Raw genomic sequence first — 23,592 nt, 5'->3', positions numbered from 1 at the left:
TGTAAAACAGTAAATCATATTTTGTTCTACTTAATTCAGTGAAAAAGCATTAGGTACCTATATGCCAGACACTGAGGTGTTCAGCTCAGACAACACAAAAACAAAAAGTAATTCCTGTCCTCAAGAAACTTACAATTTATTAAATGTCAACGTTATTAGGTCTATGGTTCTCCCTTTCACTAACAAGTGAATTTGAACTATAAATTCACTTTCTCACAGGAAACAACTTTGGCCCCTGAAATGCTCAGCCACATTCCTTGTAGGGTTCTAACCAATACCTGCCTTAGGACCAAAGTAGGGAGTTTTTTGGTTTATAAAGGATGGTTTAAAAGACAGACTTTTCAAGTCCACATAATAATGAGCCATGTTCTAATGGGATTCTATTCTATTTTATAAACATCAATGCATTTCCCCTTTACAAAGGGTCCATCCCTCCTCCCTAATCAAGAAAAAGCCTAAACCTAAAAATCCGTGTGGAGGATAGGCCCTGGGATTCAGTTGAAGAAATGCTCAGCAAAGCTCCTTGGGATCTCTTGACCCTAGAGCAACTTTTGTAAAAATATGGTGAAAACTCTATTTCAATAGAATTACAAAGGAAACAAATTTTATGTGTTTTATGATTCAAAAAGCTTGTTCTGATAAAGAATTCATTCCCATCCAAAGGTGCCCAAGACAAAAAACGTTGAAGAACCATTAAGGTAAGAGGTTATATTTTGCCATTGTATATAAAGCTACTAGCTGGTTGGCTGGCTAGTCAGTCGTTTGCCACAAGCCTTTTGCCATATGTATCTGTAGATTTGTTTTAATTAGATCACAAATTCAAGAAAGAGAACTGTTGTTTTTCAACCAATAAAATGTTAACTACTTAAGGCCCTGGGCTGTTCTTTCATTTTTGACTTTGTACAATAACTCCAGCACCTAAGTACAATGTCAGCACACAGAATGAATTTGAGAAATACCCAATCAATCAAGTATTTGCCTTTCAGAAAGATGTTGGAATAGAAAAGGGGGGAAAAAAAGGGCCAACCACAAGTTGACCTGAATAAGCTGTAATTATGATACAATATTCTTTTACATTTTACATGGGCTTCAGTTTACATACATTACATCTTATTTTATAGATTAAATGTTTGCTGAAATGAACATGCCAGTTTATCTTCCATTAATATTTCAACTATTCTATTTTATCTTTAACTTTTATTTTACATTATTCTCTGCCCAGTAAGTATCAGTCATTCCAACCAATGAACTCTTCTATGAATTTATCCAGTATCTCTCCCTGACCCCCCTTCCCCACACCCTCACCCCAGGCCTGGAATTTGCTTTCCTTACTCCAGTCGATTAGAATTAATTCCTAGCTTCCTTGAAGGCTTGGCTAGGACACCTTTATTTCAACAGGTTATTCCCAATTGTTCATACCTTCTCTTCTCAAATTATTTTGTACTACCTTATCTACTGGGTGCATGCTATACATATTTCTTACTCCCCTCCTCCAGTGGAATGGAAGTTCCTGGAGGGCAAGGACTGTTTCCCTTTATTAGTCTCTATGGTTCATATTTTAAAAGACAGACTTCATAAATGTTGGTGAAAATGGAGACTCCACCTGCAGAATTCAGTAACAGCTACCCATTTCTCTATTTTTATCCTGAGGCCAAACCAAAAAAGTTCCCCAAACAGCCACAGATCTTTTCATCAGGCTAATAATATATCCAAATTGAACTCATCTCCCCCTACCCCAAAATCTGCTTTTCTATCTTCCTCTCCTTTAAAACTATCAGGTCTTCTTTCACTTCTTCTCCAGAGGCCCACTGCTAATCAATGAATCCTGCCATTTCTATTTTTACTCATCTTTGCACTCAATACTCACCATTGTGCCATTTTTACTGCTTGTCTCTCAAGTCTACAAGCCTCTTCCTCTTGATTTTTCCATCCAGGCTTCCTTCCTGTTTTAGCAAAAATCATGTGCTCCCAGAAGCATTTTCTGTCCCTCTCCCTCTCCTTCTCTTCTCTCTCTGTCTGTCTGTCTAATTACCTCCACAAAGGACCCTGAGTATAGGTTGTTGTTTGTATAATGTTTTTGCTATTAGAAAGTGAGCTTCCTAAGGACAGGGACTATTTCTGCCTTTCTTTTATATCCCCAGGGCTTCTCACAGTGCCTGGCATATTATGGCTCTAATAAATGCATGTTGCCTTTCACACCTCTGCTCCTGTTTTCATTCTAATGGCTGTCACCTAGGTTTAGGCTCTCGTTAGTTTGTGCCTAAATTACTGCAATCACCTCCATACTGGTATCTTTACCTCTGGTACGGGATTTCTTAAACTGTGTGTATGTGTGTGTGTGTGTGTGTGTGTGTGTGTGAGAGAGAGAGAGAGAGAGAGAGAGAGAGAGAGAGAGAGAGAGAGAGAGAGAGAGAGAGAGAGAGAGAGAATTAATGTTTTTATATAGTATTGGGTATTGTGCTAAGCACTTTAACAAATATTATCTCATCTGATCCTCACAACAACCCTGGGAGAAAGGTTCTATTACTATCCCTGTTTTCAACTGGGGAAACTGAGAAAGAGAGATTAAATAATTTCCTGGGCTCGTAAGCTAGTTAAGTGTGAATATCTAAGATCAAATCTGAACTCGGGGTCCCTTCTGACTACAGGCCCAACATTCTATTTTCACTGAGCCACCAGTTGGATTCATTTGTATCATGATGAAACCTATGGACCCTCTCCTAGAATATTTTAAAATGACTTGAATAAGATGAATAGGAAGATGAATAGGTTTACAAAGGAAATCAATTCTATTTAAATACACTGATAAATCTATATAGATAAAATAACAAGATCATAGATTGCCATTAAAAAGCTTTGAAGTTCATGCTCCAGTCTCCCCCCACCTCCAGTCCAACCTACATACATGGTTCCCAGATGAATCATTATGATGGACAATACTCATGTATCACAGACTTGCTCAGAAACTTTTGTGATTTGACACCCAGATGGGAATTGACCCTTCACCCCCTCTATGCTCTCCACAGGTGGAAAGCAGTTCTTGGGGCTTTATTCTGCCTTCTCTCCTCTGCTTTCTAAAAACAAAAGCACTCATTTTAGCATTCAATTCCGGGATGGTCTGGCTCCAACCTACCGGTCCAGCTCACACCTCCTATATTCTATCCAAACTGTGCCACTTGTTCCTCATACTTTCTCAGCAACTCCCTCCTCTCATTGCTCCAACCTGTCTATTCACTTAATCTGTTGCTAATACAGGTTATCTCGGACTCTTCTCTCTCATCCCGATCAGTTATATCATCCCATTAATTCTACCTCTGCAATAGTTCTGTATTTCCCCCTTCATTGTCCTTACCACCGGCTATTCCAATAGCCTCTTAAATGATTTCTCCCATTTCATCTTATTCCCTTTCCTCCAATTTATTCTTCGTAATGTTATATATATACCTGGTCATGTCACTGCTAAAAAAAAATAATAATAATAATAAAGTCTTCCCTCCTAAACTCCTATGCCTGGGATTAAAGATCGTGTACAATCTAGCACCTTCCAGTACATTTTATATTACTTTTAGTGTGCATTCTACGCTCCTGATTTACACACGGTGCCTTTGGAGTCCTCTCTGTGAGACTTTATTCATGCTTTTCTCTTAGGCCTGAAATTCTCTCCACTCTCCCTACCCTTCCAACTTTCCTTGCTAATTCTTCTCTTTCCTTAATGGCACCTCTTTCAGGAAGTCTTCCCTGGCTTACCCTCAGTCTCTAGATCTCTTGAATTCCCTTAAGCACATATTATCTACTTTGTATCTCCCCCAACAGTGGATAGATTGTTGGGCTTGGAATCATGAAGACTTCTCTTCTTGAACTCAAAATCTGCCCTCGGATATTTATTAGCTATGTGATCCTGGGCAAGTCACTTAACCCTATTTGCCTCAGTTTCCTAATCTATAAAATGAGCTGGAAATGGAAATGAGAAAGCACTCTAGTATCTTTGCCAAGAGAGCCACAAATGGGGTCACAGAAAGTAGCAGATTACCAAAATGAATGAACAATTTAAAACAACAGTATTTAGTAGGACATAAATTATCTGTTGAAGATGTAAGTTTATGAAGTTCTATCTTCCTAATTCCTACTCAAGTCCTAGATGAAAAAGCATCTATTCTATGAAGGCTACCCAGATTACTCTCTGTTGGAAGATAATTCCTTCCCTCTTTCCTCCTCCTGCCAAACAAAGTACTTGGCCTTAACTCCTGTAGCAGACTTTTACATTATTAATAATTTTATCTAGCATTTGTAGTTCTATCTCCGAGTCCCCCAATCCCCCAAATAGTTTAAAACTGAACTAAGGCTTGAGAGACTCTTTATTATTATTACTATTACTATTATTATCCTAAGGACTGTGACTCCATCTTGTTCTCTGCATAACTTACACTAGTGGGAGCAAACTCAAATATAAAGCATCTATCAGGATCTTTATGTATATATGCCCACATTAACATTATCTAAGTTTTACTGTATTTTTATTTTCTACACTTTCTACAATATACTAGCAGAACTTTTTTCCAAAGAAAAATAATTTCACTGCAAAATTGCCTGATAAAAAGGAAGCAGCCAGTCATGCTTAGAATCCAGTTCTCAACTTAAGATTCCCTGCTCTTTTCCCAACAACATGTGCCTAAAACATGTTTCTTAATAATTACTAGCCATATGACCCCAGACAAATCTCTCAGCTTCTGTGTGCCTCAGTTTCCTCATCTGAAAAATCAGAATACTGGGCTAGATGGCCACTGAATTCTCTTTCTACTAAGATTCAAAGTCCAGGAGTGAACTCTTGCATTCAGGTGGCAGCAGAGTACAGTGGTTGGAGTACTCAATTTGAAGGAAGACAAGAAATAGTCTTGACTGCCTGGCTGTGTGGCACTCAAGCGCTTCCTTAGTCTCCCTTTTCTCATCTGTAAGATGAGGGAGTTAGCAGCTGACCTGAAAGGTCTCCTTCAGCACCAAGTCTGTTTTCTTTTATTATCCTATGATCTGGGTTGATTTTGGCTTTTCCTAATGAACATAAATAACAGCTCCATAAATAGCAACCACTGGTCACACAAACGATGGGCTCCTAGTGATTTTTGACCCAATGATTTTGAAACCCTGCAACCTCAAAAGGGAGTAAATTCCTTAGCAAAAACTATCATGGACAGTGTAGGGAGCTAACACTCTCCAAAACAACCCCCACCCAATTATGTGAGAGTCAAATTGTAGTTGATCTGAATTAAAAAGACAGAAGTAATTTAAAATAGAATTTAAGATTGACTTACTCTAATCATACCCCCATCCCATCCCCAACACACACTGGTTCCATTTCACACCTTTTCAACCACACAGCAACTCCTGGATTATACTAAAAATCCCTTTACAAATTCACTGTTCACTGATAAAAATCTCCCCCACTCTTCCCTAAGAGTAACTAGCTGGGAATAAAGCTACTTCTCCAGTGTCTTCAATCAAAAGGGTCCCACTTTAACCATTTGCTAAATGATCCATGTGTCAGTTGGTTATTTGTCACTATGTCTGTTTTACAGCAAGATTTAACAGAGAGAAATAATAGGAGCCTAGGAGACCACAGGAAAGTTCTGACACTGGGTTATTTTTAACATTCCTCTACAAAATTCTTCCCAACTAATTTTCTAGAAAATGATTTTCAACAACTTGGTGAAATTATTCAATCATTCAAAAGCACATTTCATACATAGTTTTCCCCATTCTCCTAATTACCAGATGCTTTTGGAAGGCTAGTGTCAAATTCTTGCTCTATATCCCTCCCCTTTTCCAAGATCAGAGAATCATAAATTAAGAGACTTCTGGGGCCATCTAATATTATGCCCCCATTTCACAGATTTGAATATTATGGTCAAATGCAGAATGCATATTCAGTATAGTATCATACTGGTCATCTACAATCCAAACCCCAAGTCAGATCTAATGGGGAAGGCAAGAAGGGATCAAGGTTTAACCCAATCCTTTCAACTTACAAAAGAGGCCCAGAGAGATAAAGGTATTTGCTATTAGAAAATTCCTTAGGCATACCATTGTTTCATTCTGTATATTTGTATTCTTAGTGGTAAGCACAGTACACAATAAGTTGCATAATTAAAAGCTGGTAAATTGATTTTTTTGAAGCCACACAGGAAATAAATGATTTCGCTTGAATTCAAACTTCCAACTCAATATTCTTTCCACATATCATTCATTATTGGAAATTGAGTTCAAGAGAGATGAACTGACTGGACTAGGATCCCAAGAGTTAATGGCAAAGTTGGGAACAGAGTTCAGTCTTGGAAGTAAAGTTAGCTTTTTTTCTCTCAAAGTTTACATATTTATTATTTACAGTATTCTCCCCTTCTCCTCTACCCCACTCTCTATCACTCAGCTGACCAAACAGAGAGGGCATTAGAAATAACTGCAAAGTCTTCTACCACCCACTCCCTTTGAGCATTAACTAGCTTTACTGAGGGCTTGGGAAGAGGAGAAGGAAGCTTCAGTTTGGACCTCAGGACAATGTAAGCTGAGGAAAATGATACTAATTCCATGTGATTCCAGAAGAAACAATGACGCCAAGCCAGATTCTAGTGAAGCTTGGTACCTAACTTCTTTTTGATTTGAAACAGCATTTTACTTTAGCTTGTAAAATGATACATTTGCTTATTGTAGCTCTTCCTATAGTTTATTCCAAGAGATTGCCAAATCCTTAAATGGAAAGCTGATTTCCCCCATTCCTATCCTGATCCATTCTTCAAAGACAACTTCACCTTGGAGACTTCTTTTGGCTGAATAGGAAGTATCCTGAAAGTGAAACTTATTTTGTTAATTATACTACACCATAAATTTCATATACTTTTTTAGCTTTCCCTTTCTCTGGCCAATCACAATAGTGTTTTGAAACCAAAGGAAATTTTTTTGGGGGGGAGTCAGGGAGAGGGGAAAAGAAGTAGTGATCTCAAAACCTGTAGGCAGGTCTCATAACTAGAGAACATTTCTCTTAAATTTAGGTTTGGCAATTGCTATTCATTCCTGTCTAATTTACATCTTTTCCATTTGCCATTTCAATGAAGAGATGAAATCCACCTCTCACTTTCTTCCATCCAGCATGGAGTTTCACTCTATTTAATATAGGCCAAAAGTTTTTCATCCTATTCATCTTCACTTCCTATATCATTCTCAAGAGCTTTATCGTAAGAAAACTCCAAAAAAAAAAAAAAAAAAATCCCCCCAATGTAATTTATAAGAGAAATTCACAATGAAGTGCCAGAATTAAAAAGTGAAGCATTAGTGGCTAATCTGAGAAATAATATAATACTTTACAAAGTTAAAAAAAAAAAAAAAGGTGGTCTCTGAAGCCTTATGTAGGATCGTGTGATGGATAAAAAGCAATTTATTTTGGTGAATTAGGTTTCACAATTCAAGTGATACTGATTTGCTTCAAACCCTTACATAATACTTTATTTTAAGCTTGCTCTGTGACAGTATAACACCAAATTAAGTCACTCGTTTTCACCCGACTTCAATTCCCCAGCTGTAATTCCCCGGTGGATTTTCAATTTAAAAGAAGCACTTGTCCTACAAAATAAAAAACACCAAGCTACAAACGACTCCCTAAATGGCCTGTGATGATACCTAGTTTCTCCACTCTGACGTTTAGAAGTATGAGATTGTTATTAAGTTTCTAAGTTTGGTTTCATTGTCACTAACCTTTTAAAGCTGAGTTTCCTATTCTCTACAATGAGAAAGCACCACCTGTAGTACCCACTTCTTGGGGCTGTAATTTACAGAAAGTGTTATTCCTCTTTTTTTAATTATGATGATGACGATGGGATCATCCAGAGAAAGGTTAATTCAGAGGTAATTCTAAAAATGTCAAAGTTATACCAAAAAGCACACTCTAATAGATAATAAGTAACTGCATGAAAGTTTAATTTCGGAGCTCTCCGCCTAAGATATGTAACAACTTCTCCCCGATGGTCTCATCTTAAAGTTGGAGAACAGCGTTAGTGAATGCACCTGATGCTGGGGCAGTTAAGAAAGCCCCGAGAAGCCCTCCACATATTACTAAGGAGGGCTCCCCAAGAGTCAGTGAGCAAGGGAGCAGAGGATGTTTTCAGGCCTACATTTGAACTTCAGATCAAGGAGGGAGAATTAACCACCTCCTGTCAAGCCCTGGGATCGGGGGACTATCTTTCCTTGCTGGTAAGCCTCCTTAAATACCTTCTCAATGCAGATTTTATTTTGGTAGCAGTCTCCAGAGTGCCAACCTATCACCACGTGAAGAGCCCCAAAGAACCCTGCAGGGAACGGGGATGGGAGGCCGAAGAGGAAGTGTGTAAGTTTGTGAAGTATTTGGTGTGGCAATGGAGAAGGTAAGGAAAGGGAAAATGTACCAATCGCCGTGCCCTGAGGAGGGTGGGGGAGGGTCGCACACTGGGCTGGGAATACAAAGTTTTAGGAAACATCAAAAGGCTTCTCGGAGATCACGGACCTAGAATGTGAAGGGGCTTTAGAAGTCGTCAGATGCAACTACTCCCTTTTAGTGATGAGGAAGCAGGCTCAGCGAGGTTAAGCGACCGGCAGAGAGTCACACAGTAAGTGGGGACATTTGAACCCAGCACTTCCAGACTCGGACTCCAGCGCTGCACCGAGGCGCCAGTGGTCGCCGGCCTGCCGCTTCCCCGGAGCGAGCTCGCGCCCCTGCTACCCGGCGGCGGAAGGCGAGGAGGAGTGCCCACGTAGCACCTGGGGCTCGCTTACCTTGCAGGGAAACAGCACCGCCGAGGCCACTTTTTCCATGGCCAGGTTCCTGATGCTAGGGGTCAGGGATCCCCGGCACGTCGGGCAGCAGCTCAGCTTCTGGCGGCATTGGTTACAGACCAGGTGCCCGGCCTGGCACTGCAGGATCGGGGGCAGGACATAGTCAAAGCAGACCGGGCACTCGAAGAGCGAAGTCAGCTCGTGGTGCTGGGGAGAGACCGGCCCGCCGCCGCCGCCGCCGCCTCCTCCGCCGGGGCCCGAGATCACTGCGGCCGCGGCGGCCACCGCGGACGAGCCGGGTCCGGCAGCCGAGATGGTGGCGGCGGCCGGGGGCGCAGCCTGGGACGGGGCGTGCTGCTGGGGCTGCTGCGGGGGCTGGGGCTGCGGAGGCTGGGGCTGCTGCTGCTTGCCACAGGGTTTGTTAGCACCGGGTCCGGCGGAGGACGGGCGGCTCATCGCGTTCCGAACCAACCATCGAACTGCGGGCGCCGGCCGGCCGGGGCACGGAAACGGACCCGCTCCCTTCCCGCGGGGGCGCCTCGGCGCGAAGCCGCGAGCGCGGCCGCCCCGGGACCGCCCACTGCTCCGGGGAAGCGAGCCGGGGCGCGCCGAGAGGCGGGGAGCTCCGGGGAGCCGTCTCCGCCAGCCGCCGCCGCCGCCGGGGGGCCGCCTCCAGCGTTCCTACGGGTCTCGGGTCCCGGCGAGGGCTCGGCGCTCCCCAGGCGTCTCCAAGCGCAGCGGCCGCGCCGTCCCCCGCAGCTGCAGCCCGCCCGCGCTCCGCCCCGCCGCCGCCGCGACCAGTCCCACCTGCCGCCCCCCTCGCAGTCAGAGCCGGAGTCGGTGCCGTGCGAGGAGCCTCAGCCCACCCGCTCCGGGAACCTCTGACGAAAGACTGCGAGGCGCCGTGACGCCGCGGACACGTGTGTGGTTCCGCCCAGCCGCCGCGGCGGGGATGGCAGGGGCCGCGGCCCCGGAGCCTGGCTCCGCCCGGCCCTCGCGGCGGGGCGTGGGCCGCGCCGCTCCCCGCCCCGCTCGGAGAGGGAGGGGCCCCGCGCGCGGCCGGCCGAGTTCTGGCGGCCCCCGGAGCTGCCTGGGCGTGGAGCCGGCGTCGGGAGCGACTTCGCGTCTCCGGGTTTAGCTGCTCCGGAGCTCCGGAGGGAGGGAGCGAGCGCCCGCCCCAGCCCGGCGCAGGCTACACCCCCTCCCCCGGGAGTCAGTCTCCCGAGACGCCTGGTCCTGCTTTCAGCCACGCCCGACCTCGCTGGGAAGCCACCCGGGCAGCGGCGCTCGGAAGCCGGAGAGACCCTGTATTCTGTGGGCACAGAGACTGCTTCCGACCGTCCGTGTGCTCCGTGGGGCTGGAAGCCCTAACGTTAGGGGCCGAGGGGCATCGGCGGCGGTCAGGCGCTCCGAGAAAGGTTTCTAATTGTCAGTCACGAGGGGGAGGGGGAGCCCGTTCTGTCGGCCCTGGAGGAGGTGAGCCAGCAGCTGGCGAGCCGAACGGGGCATGGGTGAGTAACAAGGTCACGGAGCTCCCTGACCCCGCTCCATGCGTCTGCCCACCCACGGGCACTGGCAGGCTCTGCGCAGACTGGCCGCGTTACTGACGGAGGGGGCCGGAGAGAGAGGGGCTGGGACAGCAGCTCCACCCTCCGCTCCAGTAAACCGGGTAAAGGCTACTTCTGATCAGCGTCCAGAACGCTCCCTGAGGGCCTTACGGACAGACTTTGAGATCCCATGAGTAAAGAAGGCTGGCACTCAGGGGCAGAGCTGGTAAACATTTAACCACCAGCTCTTCAAAAAAAAAAAGCACAATTCACTATTGAAACTTTAATCTTCATTAGCATTTTCTGCGTCGTTATAAAGTCTAGACAATTAACAAAACAATAAGTTGTCATCCACACAAATCAATCATTTATGCAGTTTCTGATTTCCGAGGTGTAAATGCTCTCACTGTTCTCTGAGCCAGGCCCAGCGTAACCCCTGCTGACATTTCAAAATTTTGTGACCACAGTCTAGGCCCTTAACTCCTCTGAGACTCGGTCTCTTCATCCGGGAAAGGGAGGCAGCATAGTCTCTGGTTCTTACCACCCAGTAGAGATGAGGATCCAATGAGGTTCTGTATCTAGAGTGCTCTCCAAATTTTAAATCGCTATAAAAAGGTCGTTAGTGAATCACTGGGTGGTATTACCCAAGCACAGATCTTCTCCTCTGTTAGCTCCGTGTTCAATAAACTTCGGTGGCTGTTGTTTCTGGATCTAAAACAAACCCTTCTGCTAAACGTGCATTTAAAGTACTTGGAAATCTGGCTCCAAGCTTCCTTTCCAGCCTTATTATACATCATTCCCCTTCACACAGTGGACAATTCAGCCAAAGAGCCCTCGATGCTATTCCATCTTAGAGTTTATTACCCTTCACACACTGGACAGTTCAGCCAAACGGCCCTTCATGCTATTCCTCCTTAGTTTCCTGACTTTGCAATGACTGCCCCTACACTTGGAATGAGTTCCCCTCCTGGCCTCTGCTTCCCTACTTTCCTTCAAATTTCAGTTCGCAGCTTGTATTTTAAAATGAGGCCTGATTCCTCCCTTGCTAATGCTTCTCTGCCCCTCCCCTAATTATCTTGTATTTATTCTATATATACTTATGTATTTATTACATGTAAATTATCCCTTATTCCTTCCCTATTTCAAGAGAGTCAACTTTTTTTTTTTTTTTTTTTTTTTTTTTTTCCTGAGGCAACCTTGCCCTGGGTCACACAGTTAAATGACTGAGATCAAATTTGAACTCAGGTCCTCCTGACTTCAGGGCTTGTGTGCCACCTAGCTGCCCCAGGAGTCAACTTTTTCAGTTTCATGGGTTCTTTTGGCAGTCTGAAGAACCTTAGGGACCCCTTCTCAAAAGAACATTTTAAAATGCATAAAATGAAAGCTATAGGATTAACAAAGAAATATGTCTGTAAATATAAAGACTGGAATCATGTGTGACCCAGAAGGTGTGTTTAGTAACAATATTGAAGTAATGATGAACATAGATGATATTTTCAGGTAATTGTGATATCTGTGCTATATATGAAAATATCTGTGATTTCTATTAGTGACAAAGTCATAGACTTACTACTACTATTATAGTTTGTTTCCTATATTTGCTATCAAGGGAAATGCTAAAATTTGGTTCAAGGTTAGTGAAAAATAAATATATAATTTATTCCCATTCAAGTTCATCTGTCCATGACTCTTAAAAGTCCATGGACTTAGATTAAGAACACCTGCCATAGAATGTCAGCTTTTTCAAAGCAAGAATGCCTTGGATTTAAGGTGGCCTAGTAGGTACTTGGTTGATTGACTAAATATTATATGGCAATAAGGAAAAAGGAGTTGAAATCTTAGGTGAATAGCTAATGTTTATCGTGCCAGGCACTGTGCTAAATAGTTTACACCTGTAATTTCATTTAATCCTCACAACAACTTTGGGAGATAGGTACTATTGTTACCCATATTACAAATGAGGAAATTGAGGCAAGGAGAGATTAAAGTGACTTCCCTAAAGTCACAAAACTATCAAGTATCTGAGGCTGGATTTGAACTCAAGTCCTCTGAGTCTATCCAGTGTTCCTCAGAGCTGATTAAAAAAAGATATGAAAATTTTGACATTCTTTGTACAGTATCATGAGATCAGTCTTGGAGATCTCCAAAGATTGAGGGAAGGCTCTGGGAAAATATTTAGGGGCAATTGCCTCTGAGAATAAAGTATTTCCCTGCCCTTAGGGTGCTGGTGTGGGTGGCCAGTGGTTTAAATGGGGTGCTCTCTCAGTTAACTGCACGACTCAGGAGAAGACATGGGGAAATATCACATGGTCAAGTAACTGGGAGTATGGTGTTGAAAGAAAACTATTTTTTCTTCTGAGAGCTAGGATACCTGAGTTCTAGTCTGGTTTTATTAAACTGTGTATAACTGTGACTCTTGCAGAGAGGACTGACTTATTTAAATTCATATTCCAGTGTATACCATAGGAGCTTTTTAAGTGTTTACTGAGTGGGATCCAGATGACTAGCACAATCAAGATCTTGTTCCTCTGGCCACTGTAGATGCAGGTCAGAGGGAATCGTTTTGGCCTTCTCGTTCAGAGGAAGTATAGAGCTAATAAAGAAGCATATATTAAGTGCTTTTTATATACATTGCGCAACCCAAAGAGAAAAGTGAAACAATCTCTGCTCTCAGAGAGCTTACATTTTAGTGGGGGAAAATAGGGACAGAAGTACAAGAGAAAGGAACAATTGTGATGTTAAGTGAAAGTGTCTCCCCAGCAGAGACTACAGGAGGAATTTGGCTGTACAGGTAGGCAGTGAGTGACCCTCTGTGCTGAACACTGAGGATTGTCCTCCCTTTGCTTTCAGGAAGCTCACATGTGGGAAGGAGGCCTGTATCTGTTTACAAAGACAACTATATAACAGCTTGAACAGGATAAAATGGGGAACAACTGGCAAATCCAATTGGAGTGGAAAGTAGTAGAAAAGGAGGCATTAAAGGTAAGTTGGAATTAGATTGTGGAGATCTGAAAACACCAAACTGAGAGTTTGTATTGTATCCTGTTGGTAATTTTGAGCAGGGGAGGGACCACATCAGATTTATGATGTAACAATGTGAAGGAGAATATCTCATATATCATATGTCTCATTAATGAGGGACAAAATAAAGTGGTATTGTACTGGAGGAAGGGGAGAAAAGTATATTTTGCCATATAGATAAAACTATGATATCTTCACAGTATACCTTTGCATAGGACCCTAGACCTATAGTCAGAAGGGACTTCTACTTTAACTGTCTCATTTTCTACATGAAGGAACTGGAGTCCACAGAGGGTGAGGGTCTTGAGTGACACGGACTGGGGTCCTCTGACTGCAAAGCCAATGTACTTTCAAGCATCCCACATGGCTTCCTACAAACAGGTATATGTAAGAACTGGATGGGACCTTAGCTTAGTCTAATGGGTCATTTTTAGATGAGGATAGAGTGACTGCCTCCAGCTTACCCAAATGGTATTCACTCATTTCAGTCTGGTTCAACTCTTTGTGACCCCATTTGGGATTTTCTTGTAGAGATATTGGAGTGGTTTGTTATATCCTTCTCCAGTTCATTTTACAGATGAAGAAACTGAGGCAAACGTTCTAGAGACTTGTACCTGAGGCCAGGTTTGAATTCACAAAGATGAGTCTTCTAAGTCTTCCACTTCCAAGCCCAGGGTTCTATCCACTGTGCTACCTCAAAGAGGCTTCTAGTTAATGGTAGGGCACCACCTTATTCCAAGCACTGAGTCTCAAGACTTGTCTTCTTTCACCTTTCCATTTTCTTTCCCATTCTCACTCCTCCCCTGCAATCCAATCAGTTATTGAATCCCATTGATTCTAATCTGGGACAGCTAAATGGCCTAATGGGTAGAGTGCCAGACCCAGAGTCAGGAAATCTAAGTTCAAATCTGGCCTTAGAAATTTCCAAGCTGTGTGACCCTGGGAAAGTCACTTAACCCTGTCTACTACCGCCGTTTTCTCTTGTGTAAAATGAGCTAGAGAAGACAATGACAAACCATACCGGTACCTTTGCCAAGAAAAACCCCAAATGGGGTCACAAAGGGTCTGAAAAATGACTAAATAATAACTAAATTATTCTAATCACAGTGTCTCTTGCAATCCCAATTCAGAGGCTAATCATCTCTTATTGGATTATTGTAATAACCTCCTGAGTGATCCCTGCCTCTCCTTTCTCCAAGTCTCGCTTACATATTTACATAATAAATCTGATGAGATCCTTCTCATGGTTTGCTATTTCCTTCTCCTGCTCTTTTTACTGAGGAGGGAACTGAGACAAACTGGGTTAAGTGACTTACCCACAATCACAGTTAATAAATGTCTGGGGCCAGATTTGAACTCAGGAAAATAAGTCTTCCTGACTCCAGGTTCAGCACTCTGCAGTGACATCTCACTGCCCCTGAATCTTTGGTGTCTCCCTATTATCAACAGGATAAAATACAAATTCTCATTGGCATTGACAAAACTTCACAATCTATTTGGAACCTATTTTTGGTACTAGACTTCTTAGACATATACTTTCCAGATCAACTGGATTTACTAGTTGCTCCAGATTTCATTCTGCTCTGTTACCTCTGGGCATTGTTTAAATGTTTAAATGTTTAAATCGACTGTTTAAGGCGGTGGAATGCATTCTCTCCTAATCTTGTACCCATTGAAATTCTTCTCTGGTGTTCCTCTAGAACCTCCCCTCCAGAAGAAAGAGGTATCTTTCTCATCCTACTCCTGTTTGGATCTCTTTGCTTCATCTTAAACTATCTCTTATCACTTTTATTTATATTCAAGGCATAATTTCCTTGTGTCTACCCTAAATTAAATTGTTGTTTTTTGAAAGCTCCTTGAGGGCAGGACATGGCCAATTTTTAACTTTATTTTCTTTAGCACAGTCCTCTGAACACAGTGTACACTTATTAAATAATTATAACATTTCTGTTTTACATTTTGAAATTACATTAAAATTTTCTCTGAAGCAGCTAGGTTGCACTGTGGTTAGATTACTGGTTCTGGTCAAGAAGACCTTAGTTCAAATTTGATCTCAGACACTTGCTGTGTGACCCTTGGCAAATCACATACACTCTGTTTTTCTCACTTTTCTCAACTTTAAAATGAAGACAATAATAGTCACCTCGAAGGATTGTAGTTAGGATTAAATGAAATAATATTTATAAAGTGCTTAGCATCTTAGAAGCTATATACATGTTTATTTCCTTTGCCTTTCTCTGCATGCTTCTCCCTTTTTGTGGCAGCCTTTCACATAAGAGTTCCTCTCTTTTCTCCCTTATTTCTCCTTTTCTTCCTTTTCCCCCCATTTTCCTTCCCTTCCCTGGCCATGTGCAAATTAAGCTCTATTTTAAGATATTTGTTGTGCTTATGGAAAATAATTTTATGTTCTCTGTTCTTAATTTAAAAACCAAACTCAGCCTTATATTTTCCTTTCTTAAATAAACAAACAAAAAATACCCAAAAAAACTATATTTAGTTGTTGTTTTAACTTGTACCATGGTGGTGATTTTTCCTTGGCCCAACAGTAATGATTAGGGAAATACTGTTAGTCTCTGTTTTGTCTTTTGGCAAAGAAAACCAATCCATCCACTGTTTCCCTGGGAGATATCCCTGCTTAATGAGAATGTATTTTTTCTTATTTCTCTCCCTCACTTCTTCATGTTGATCCAGGATGTGTGCCTCTGATTTCAAGACAGACATAGTAGAAGTATAGAAAAGAGACTTGGGATCAGGAAATCCAATAAAGGAAGGAACCTTAGAGATTATCTTGCCCAACCCAACCCATTTACTTTACAGATGAGGAAATTGAGGCTTAAAGAAAGAAAATGGCTTAGTCAAGGTCATATAGATGGTAAAGAAGCAAGACTTACTTCTCCAGAATTAATGACCTCATCAGTTTGCCTACGATAGGGCTTCTTATTTCTATTCACTTTTTCCAGAGAATTTGTTGCATGATTCCAGGTATATAAATATGTAAAATAGGCATGCAAAGAAAAAAATTATTGATAATAAATAATAATTTGGCAACCCCCATATTCAGTTACAAGATCCTACATTGGGGTTGTAAAGTGCAGTTTAAAAAAGCTGGGGTCTGTGGGACAGTCTTTGCCCTATAGGCAGCTCTCTCCTCCTTATTATCTCTTTAGGTTTTTCATCTGGAGTAGGGTTCTTTAACAGGAAATGGTCTGAAAGCTCCCTACCTATTCCACATTGTTTCTTACGACTTCCAAAGGCAACCATCTGGTTTAGCCAAGCTATCCTGGAAAAATACTATGCATTTACCTCCAAATTTTTGCTTATGCAGGTCACAGAATCCCAACCACTTCCTTGGAGCCTCCTCCCCTTCCTCCCGTCTCCCTTCCCCAATCTTTACCATCCTTTCCTTTTCCCAATTGACCAATGCAAAACTGTCCATCCTCAAAGATCCAACTCATATTCCATCTCCAGGGGAATCTTACCTTGAACTCCTATAGCATAGGCCATCTGTTTCACACATTTTGTCACTTAAGTGCAAATCAGTATGTAATAAACTATATTGGGTGTGAATATCTTATCTCCCCAAGTAGATTCTAAACTCAGAAAACAGACCTTATTCTATCTCTCTTTTTGCATTGCCACCTCCCTCCCCCTCAGAACCTACCTTGGGGTTATAAGCACATAATATGTACTGAACACATATGACATGAAATGTTTGAAAAATTGTTATGGGGAGAAGTTGGATGTGGGGGAAATTACCCAAGAAACATAAATATTTAAGTAGTTTAGATAAAAAAGCCCATGACATAACAGGCAGGATGTCATACAGACATTTCTAAATTCCCCTAGAGCTTTCTCCAATCAGAAGTTTCACCCGACCAAGCTCTGTTGAATTACTGAGTCATCTTTAAACCAAAAGAAGGAAAAGCGCGACATTTTGTTCTGTAAATATTCATAAATTTGCCTGCTTGGTTTGTCAGTGTACCATAGCAAGGACTTATTCATTTCAAAAGGCAATAGCATCATTATTATTATCATTGTCATTAATAATGATTCTTAGGTGACAAGTGCATTTCATCTCTTCTGTTTATGTAAAATTAAGTATTCATCTATGATTTTTTTTAGAGTTCATCTTGATATATAAAGAAAGAAGAAACAAAAAAACCCTTTTACTGTAACTTCCAAACCACACTTTAAAAAATTAGTCTGGAGGGGAAGACCCAGCTAAGGAAAGGTGTGTCATAAGGGAGAGGGTAGGGGTGAGTGAAAAGAAGTAAATCTCTAATGTACTAGAATTACAAAATGAGTTGCAGATCATAAAAGAACACAAAAATACTGCCCACTTGAGCTCCTGTAAGCCCTAAGGAACATCTGAATTTGATTTTCAGTGGTTTGGTTATAAACACTTTTGGTTATAAAGTGGGAAAGCACCTCTTTGAAAGAAAATGTCTCCAACCAAAGTATACTAGAGCTTTATTGGTCCTTAAGTCAGAATATTGGTATCTGGCAAAGACAGCCCTGTGCTAGCTAAATGCTGGGAAGACTAGGCAGTGTGATAAATTCATGTCAAGAGCTCAAGCATTTATTAAGCAAATACTGTGATGTGCCAGAGCACAATGCTAAATGTTAGAAATACAGAGAAAGGCAAAACACAGCTCCCTCTCTCAAGGAGCTCATAGTCTACAGGAGTCTAAAACGTACAAACAAAATATATAGAGGGGAATCGTAGAGGGAAGGTGAAAAGGAGATCCAAGTAAAGTTTCTTGGAGAATCTGAAGGATCTGAAAAGAAAAAGCCAGAATAGCCAGGAGGCAAAGGTAAGGAGGTAGAACCAACCAGTGGAAATGCCCATAGGTCGGAGGTACAGTGGCCTGTTCAAGGAAGCTGATGCCATCAGAAGGTAGGGATGTGCAGGAGCCAGCTTGAAACTGTAAAGAGCTCCCAGGAAGCTAGAACTTCAGTAACTGGGATGTTCCTCTCCTCCTAAGATTAATCAAGAGTGCATTTAAGCTTGAAATCATGAGAAAACATAGGGTCCTGGCACTATTACTGGAGCATTGTCAAGTTTAAATAAGATTGAGTCCCGAGAAACTAACAACATGCTTCAGAAAGTTAGATCATAGAAAAGAGAAACCAGGGTTGGTTACAGAACAGTGTTTTTCACAGTAACATACAGTTTTAAGATATATAAGCAACATGATTTTTCTCATTAAATGTCTCTGCTGAATTATCAGCAACCCCATCTCCTTATTTTCAACCACCACTAGCCCATTTGTTATGTTGGCCACAACAGAAACAGATCTCTAGAACTAACTGTTAAATTTTCATTGTGAGCATTTACATTTTGGAAATGGACAGATACTACAAATCAGACTTGGTTTTTTTGTTTATTTTTCAGACTTAGAAAATGAGGGAGAGAGTTAATAACCTAAATTAAATTTAAAAAGATGTCTCCTGCATACATTTTTTTTTTCTTGATAATCCCTTATAAAAGATTTACCAGCAGGGGTAAGGAGGGAACTAAGGCATAAGAAGACTGCAAAGGGAGGAGGGGACCAGATTGTGAAGGATCTTAAAAGTCAAACTGAGGATTTTATATTTAATTCTAGCAGTGGTAGGGAACCATTAGGGTTGCTTGAATAGGGAAAAGGGACAATGTGCCCTTTAGGAAGATGAATGAAAAGTGCTAGATTTAGAATCATGGGACCTTAGCGCTGACATTCTCTGGATGCTCTTAAGCAAATTACTTTATATCTTTAGGCCTCATTTTTTTTTTTTTTCATTTGTAGAATTCATTAGTGATCCTCCCCTACCCCAGCTCCGACGTTATTAAGTCAAACAGCAAAAAATTAACAGGCAGCTTAGACTGTTTTATAATGAGAAGCATTTGTCACCAAATAAACAATCAGTTCAGTGAGTGATAAAGGCAAAGATAATGAAGGGTCTTGGCAAAAGTTTGCAGGGACCTGGAAACTATGGAGCAGCTTGGATATTTATTGAAGTATTGTAGCCTGTATTTACAAAAAGAACCATTGGAGGCTTTTTCACCCAGAGAATAATATGCTAAGTGAGAATTAGAGAGAGAGAAAAAGGAAGCATGATGGATTTAATGCCATTAAATTTGGTGTTGGCAAAATTGGGTTTCATTTTGAGGTCTGTTCCTACCTAGATGACCTCGCTAATCCCTGAACTTCTTTTTCTCATGTATAAATCAAAAGATTTGGGCTACATGATCTCTGAAACCTCTTCCCATTTAGATCTCTGGTTCTATGATCATGAGCTCAATTTGGCTATGGTGTTCAGCTTGGATTAGAGCAGGAGGGGTCGGAAGTGGGGGAAGACCCATTGGGAGGTTGTTCTGTGTTTTCTAGAAATGAGACAAATGAAGGAGTTTCACAAAAGAAGGAGGTCGGTTTCATACTAAGGCTGTGAAGGTCAAGAACAAAAAGGGTTGAGAAAAAGAGTGTATTTTCAACATGGTTGGGTAAAATTATAGGGATTTCATTTTTAATTCCTCTTCCTCCCTTTATGGAACCAAATCTCAATCCCTTAGGATATGAAGCACTGATTAAACCAGTCAACTCCTGTAGTTTTTCCAGACCCAAAGTTCATTAGCTCTTAATAGAAATGCTAATAAGTAAGGAAAGGGATTAATTTAGGTCCTATTTCAACTTTTTAAGTTAGCACTTTGAACCAAGCACTCTGCTAAATTCAAAGAATACAAAAATAAACACAGTCCCTGGCCTCAAACAGCTTACTTTCTAATTGGGAAAGACTACACGAATGAGGGAGGGGTGGTCCTGGAGGGGCTTTTTGATTTGCAAAGTTTCAGGGATGACAGGAGATATTTGAAGAACATAGTGATTGGAATGGAGGAAATTTAAAAACTAAGGATGGATAAGAAGGGAAAGATTGATGGTAGCTGAAGGGAGATATCCAGAATCTAGATAATCTTTCCGAACTTAGATCTGCTCCCTGACTTTTCTAATTCATATAAGGAAAGGGAAGGGAATAAGAATTTATATAGTACCTATTGTGCTAATTGCTTTTTTAAAAGGATTATCTTATTTCATCCTCAAAACAATTCTGGGATGTTACCAGATTTTACAGATAAGGAAAGGAGGCAGACAGAAATTAAGTGATTTACTTAAGAGCACAGGGATAATCAGTATCTAAGACTATATTTGAACTGGGATCTTCTTGACTCCAGACCCTATTTACTACCCTGCCAATTAAGTGTTTTTAAGAGTAATAATCATCTTTTTTTTCCAGGTTGGAAATCTTATCTTCTTCCATATCCAATTATTTAACAAATCTAGTCTATTTTTCCTTCAAGATGCCACTGGTTTCTCCCTTCCTTTTGTTTTCAACACAAATGAGACATCAAATCAGTCCAGGGCCTCATTCCTTCTTCCTTTAGATAGCTTTTTACCAAATATTCCTTCTTTAACCATTCTGTGCCATTGTCCCTATTTACTTAATTTTGGGTTTGAACCTGTCCTTGTGTTGGTGTAAAGAGTGATTACTGTGATGTGTAGAACTTGTTTTCCCAATGAAGATCACCAGTTTTTCCTGCTGGAACACAGAGAGCTTATGTAATTTATTCAGGTTTATTTCAACAAACATTTATCAAGTTCCAAGTCACTGTGCTAGACTATGGTATCCCAAAACTAAAATGAAAATGGTTCCTGACCTCAAGGAGGTTTTATTCTCCTGGGAAGGACCAACTCATAGAAGGATAAGTGAATAATAAGTAACTCTGTGTGGCTGGAGGGAAGGCCTCTACTATCTGAAGCAATCAGAAGCTGCTTTATTTAGAAGGTGGCATTCAGGAATACAGAGGGGCTTGGAGAGAACTGATGCTGAGTGAAATGAGCAGAACCAGGAGATGATTGTATTTTTCAACATGATGATCAGTTCTTTTTTTTTTTTTTTTTTTTTTTCTTTTTCTTTTTCTGAGGCTGGGGTTAAGTGACTTGCCCAGCGTCACACAGCTGGGAAGTGTTAAGTGTCTGAGACCAGATTTTAACTCAGGTCCTCCTGAATTCAGGGCTGGCACTCTATCCACTGTGCCACCTAGCTGCCCCCATGATGATCAGTTCTGACAGAAGTGGCTATCTTTGCAATGAGAGGATCCAATTCAGTTCCAATTGATCAGTGATGAACAGAACCAGCTACACCAGAAAAGGAACACTGGGAAATGAATGTGGACTATTTTTGTTTTTCTTCCCAGATTATTTTTACCTTCTGTATCCGATTTTTCTTGTGCAACAAGAGAACTGTATAAATATGTACACATATATTGTATTTAACATATATTTTAATATGTTTAACATATACGAAACTGCCTGCCATCTAGGGGAGGAGGTGGAGGGAAGAATGGATAAGTTGAAACAGAAATGTTTGCAAGGGTCAATGCTGAAAAATTACCCATGCATATGTTCTGTCAATAAAAAACTATAATAAAAATTTTTTAAAAAAATGCCAGCTCTCATTAAAACAGTTTTACCAAATGGTAAAAGAGGCACAAAATCCAATGAAGAAAAACATGATCTGAAAAGCATAATTGACTAAATGAAAAAATATATATTAAAATTTACTGAAAAAAATAATTCCTTAAAAGTGAAAATTGGGCAAGTATAAACTAATGATTTTATAAGACACCAAAACAAAACTAACTAAATCAAAAGGATTTTAAAAATCAAAGAAAATGTTACATATCTCATTGGAAAAGCAACTAACCTGGAAAATAGATCCAGGAGAAATAATTTAAGAATTATTGGATTTATCATAATTTGACAAACAAAAAAAAGATATCATCTTTCAAAAAAAAAATTCAAGGATTATTGCCTTGATATCTTGAAACCAGAGGGTAAAATGTAAATTGAAAGAATCCATCTATCACCTTCTAAAAGAAATTCATGAAAGGCCCTTTAGAGAAAGAATTGATAGAGCCTGATAGTAGATCAAAGTTATATTTTAAAAAATTTTCTCAGTTTTTTTTTTTTTTTTGATCTGTGTTTTTCTTTTATAGATTGACTTACATGGAAATGTGTTTTGCTTGACTATACATGTATAACCTATATCAAATTGCCTCTTCAATGGGAAAGGGGAAGGGAGGGAAAAATTTGAAAAAAAATTTTTTTACATGTAATTGGGGAAAAATAAAATATTAAATAAGAAAGAAAAAAAGAACTTTAACACTAAATAAGATTAGTATTTTCAATATGCAGAATAGAATAAAAAAATAGGATTGTCCATGAAATTGTAAATCTCTATTACATACAGCTTTTCTTTTTAAATACATATCAATTCAACATTTAACTTTCAAAACTCTTATTCTTATCTGATTCTTTCTAGACCTCTGTTTGCCCTTGTACATTTAAAAAATGTTTCCATGAAACTGAGTGGATGCCCATCAGTTGGAGAATGGCTGAATAAATTATGGCATATGAATGTAATAGAATATTATTGTTCTATAAAAAAACAATCAACAGGATGATTTCAGAAAGGCCGGTTGAGATTTACATGAACGGATGCTAAGTGAAGTGAGCACAATCAAGAGAACATTGTACATGGCAACAACAAGATTATGTGAAGGTCAACTTTGATGGATTTGGTTCTTTTCAACAATAAAGCGAAAATTCAGATCTATTATACAATTCCAATAGATTTGTGATAGAGAGAACCATCTATATCCAGAGAGGGGACTACTGAATGTAGATCACAACATAGCATTTTCCCCTTGGTTGTTGTTTGCTTGCTTGTTTGTTCTTTCTCATTTTTTCCTCTTTAGATCTGATTTTTTTTTTTTTTTTTTTTTTTTTTTTTTTTTTTTTTTTTTTTTTTTGTGCAGAAGAATTGCACATTTAACCTACATTGCATTACTTGCTATCTAAGGGAGATGGTGGAGAAGGAGAGAGAAAGATTTGAGATATAAGCTTTGGCGAGGGTGAATGTTGAAAACTATCTTTGCATGTATTTTGAAAAATAAAAACCTATTTTTATTTAAAAATGTTTCATCGCTTTTTTCTCTTTTCCTTTTTTTCCTTTTTTTTTTCTTTTTGACATAAACCTTATCCCTTCTTTTTATCTTACCCCCTTTCCCAATGAAAAGGAAGAAAAGAAAAACAAAATCCTTGTAACTTTATGCACAGTGAAGCCCCATCTACTCAGGTTAATTTTTAGCAACAGTCTTTATTTGTATTCCCAGTGCTTAGCACAGTTCCTGACACAT

At 40.5% G+C, this 23,592-nt stretch overlaps 1 protein-coding gene and 1 long non-coding RNA gene across 3 annotated transcripts in view; one reads left to right on the top strand and one right to left on the bottom strand.

Annotated features, from left to right (window-relative positions):
* SIAH2 (siah E3 ubiquitin protein ligase 2) overlaps positions 1 to 9,648 on the bottom strand; it is a 29,722-nt gene extending 20,074 nt beyond the window's left edge. The window contains exon 1 of the mRNA XM_074298335.1: positions 8,791 to 9,648. Within this exon, the coding sequence (XP_074154436.1) occupies positions 8,791 to 9,246 (456 nt within the window). The 5' untranslated portion in view covers positions 9,247 to 9,648. The remainder of the gene's footprint in view (positions 1 to 8,790) is intronic.
* On the top strand, positions 8,506 to 23,312 carry LOC141560344 (uncharacterized). 2 transcript variants are annotated; one of them, XR_012487701.1, is made up of 3 exons: positions 8,506 to 8,624; positions 13,188 to 13,319; positions 22,716 to 23,312. It is a non-coding gene; the product is annotated as an uncharacterized LOC141560344 (long non-coding RNA). The 2 variants fall into 2 exon arrangements; XR_012487702.1 differs by lacking the exon at positions 8,506 to 8,624 and adding an exon at positions 9,635 to 10,459.
* Positions 23,313 to 23,592: the final 280 nt, after the last annotated feature.

The sequence above is a fragment of the Sminthopsis crassicaudata genome, chromosome 3, assembly GCF_048593235.1.
Source record: "Sminthopsis crassicaudata isolate SCR6 chromosome 3, ASM4859323v1, whole genome shotgun sequence".
Classification (NCBI taxonomy): domain Eukaryota; kingdom Metazoa; phylum Chordata; class Mammalia; order Dasyuromorphia; family Dasyuridae; genus Sminthopsis; species Sminthopsis crassicaudata.
The sequence above is the reverse complement of the archived record's forward strand: the minus strand, read 5'-3'. Positions and strand labels throughout refer to the sequence as shown.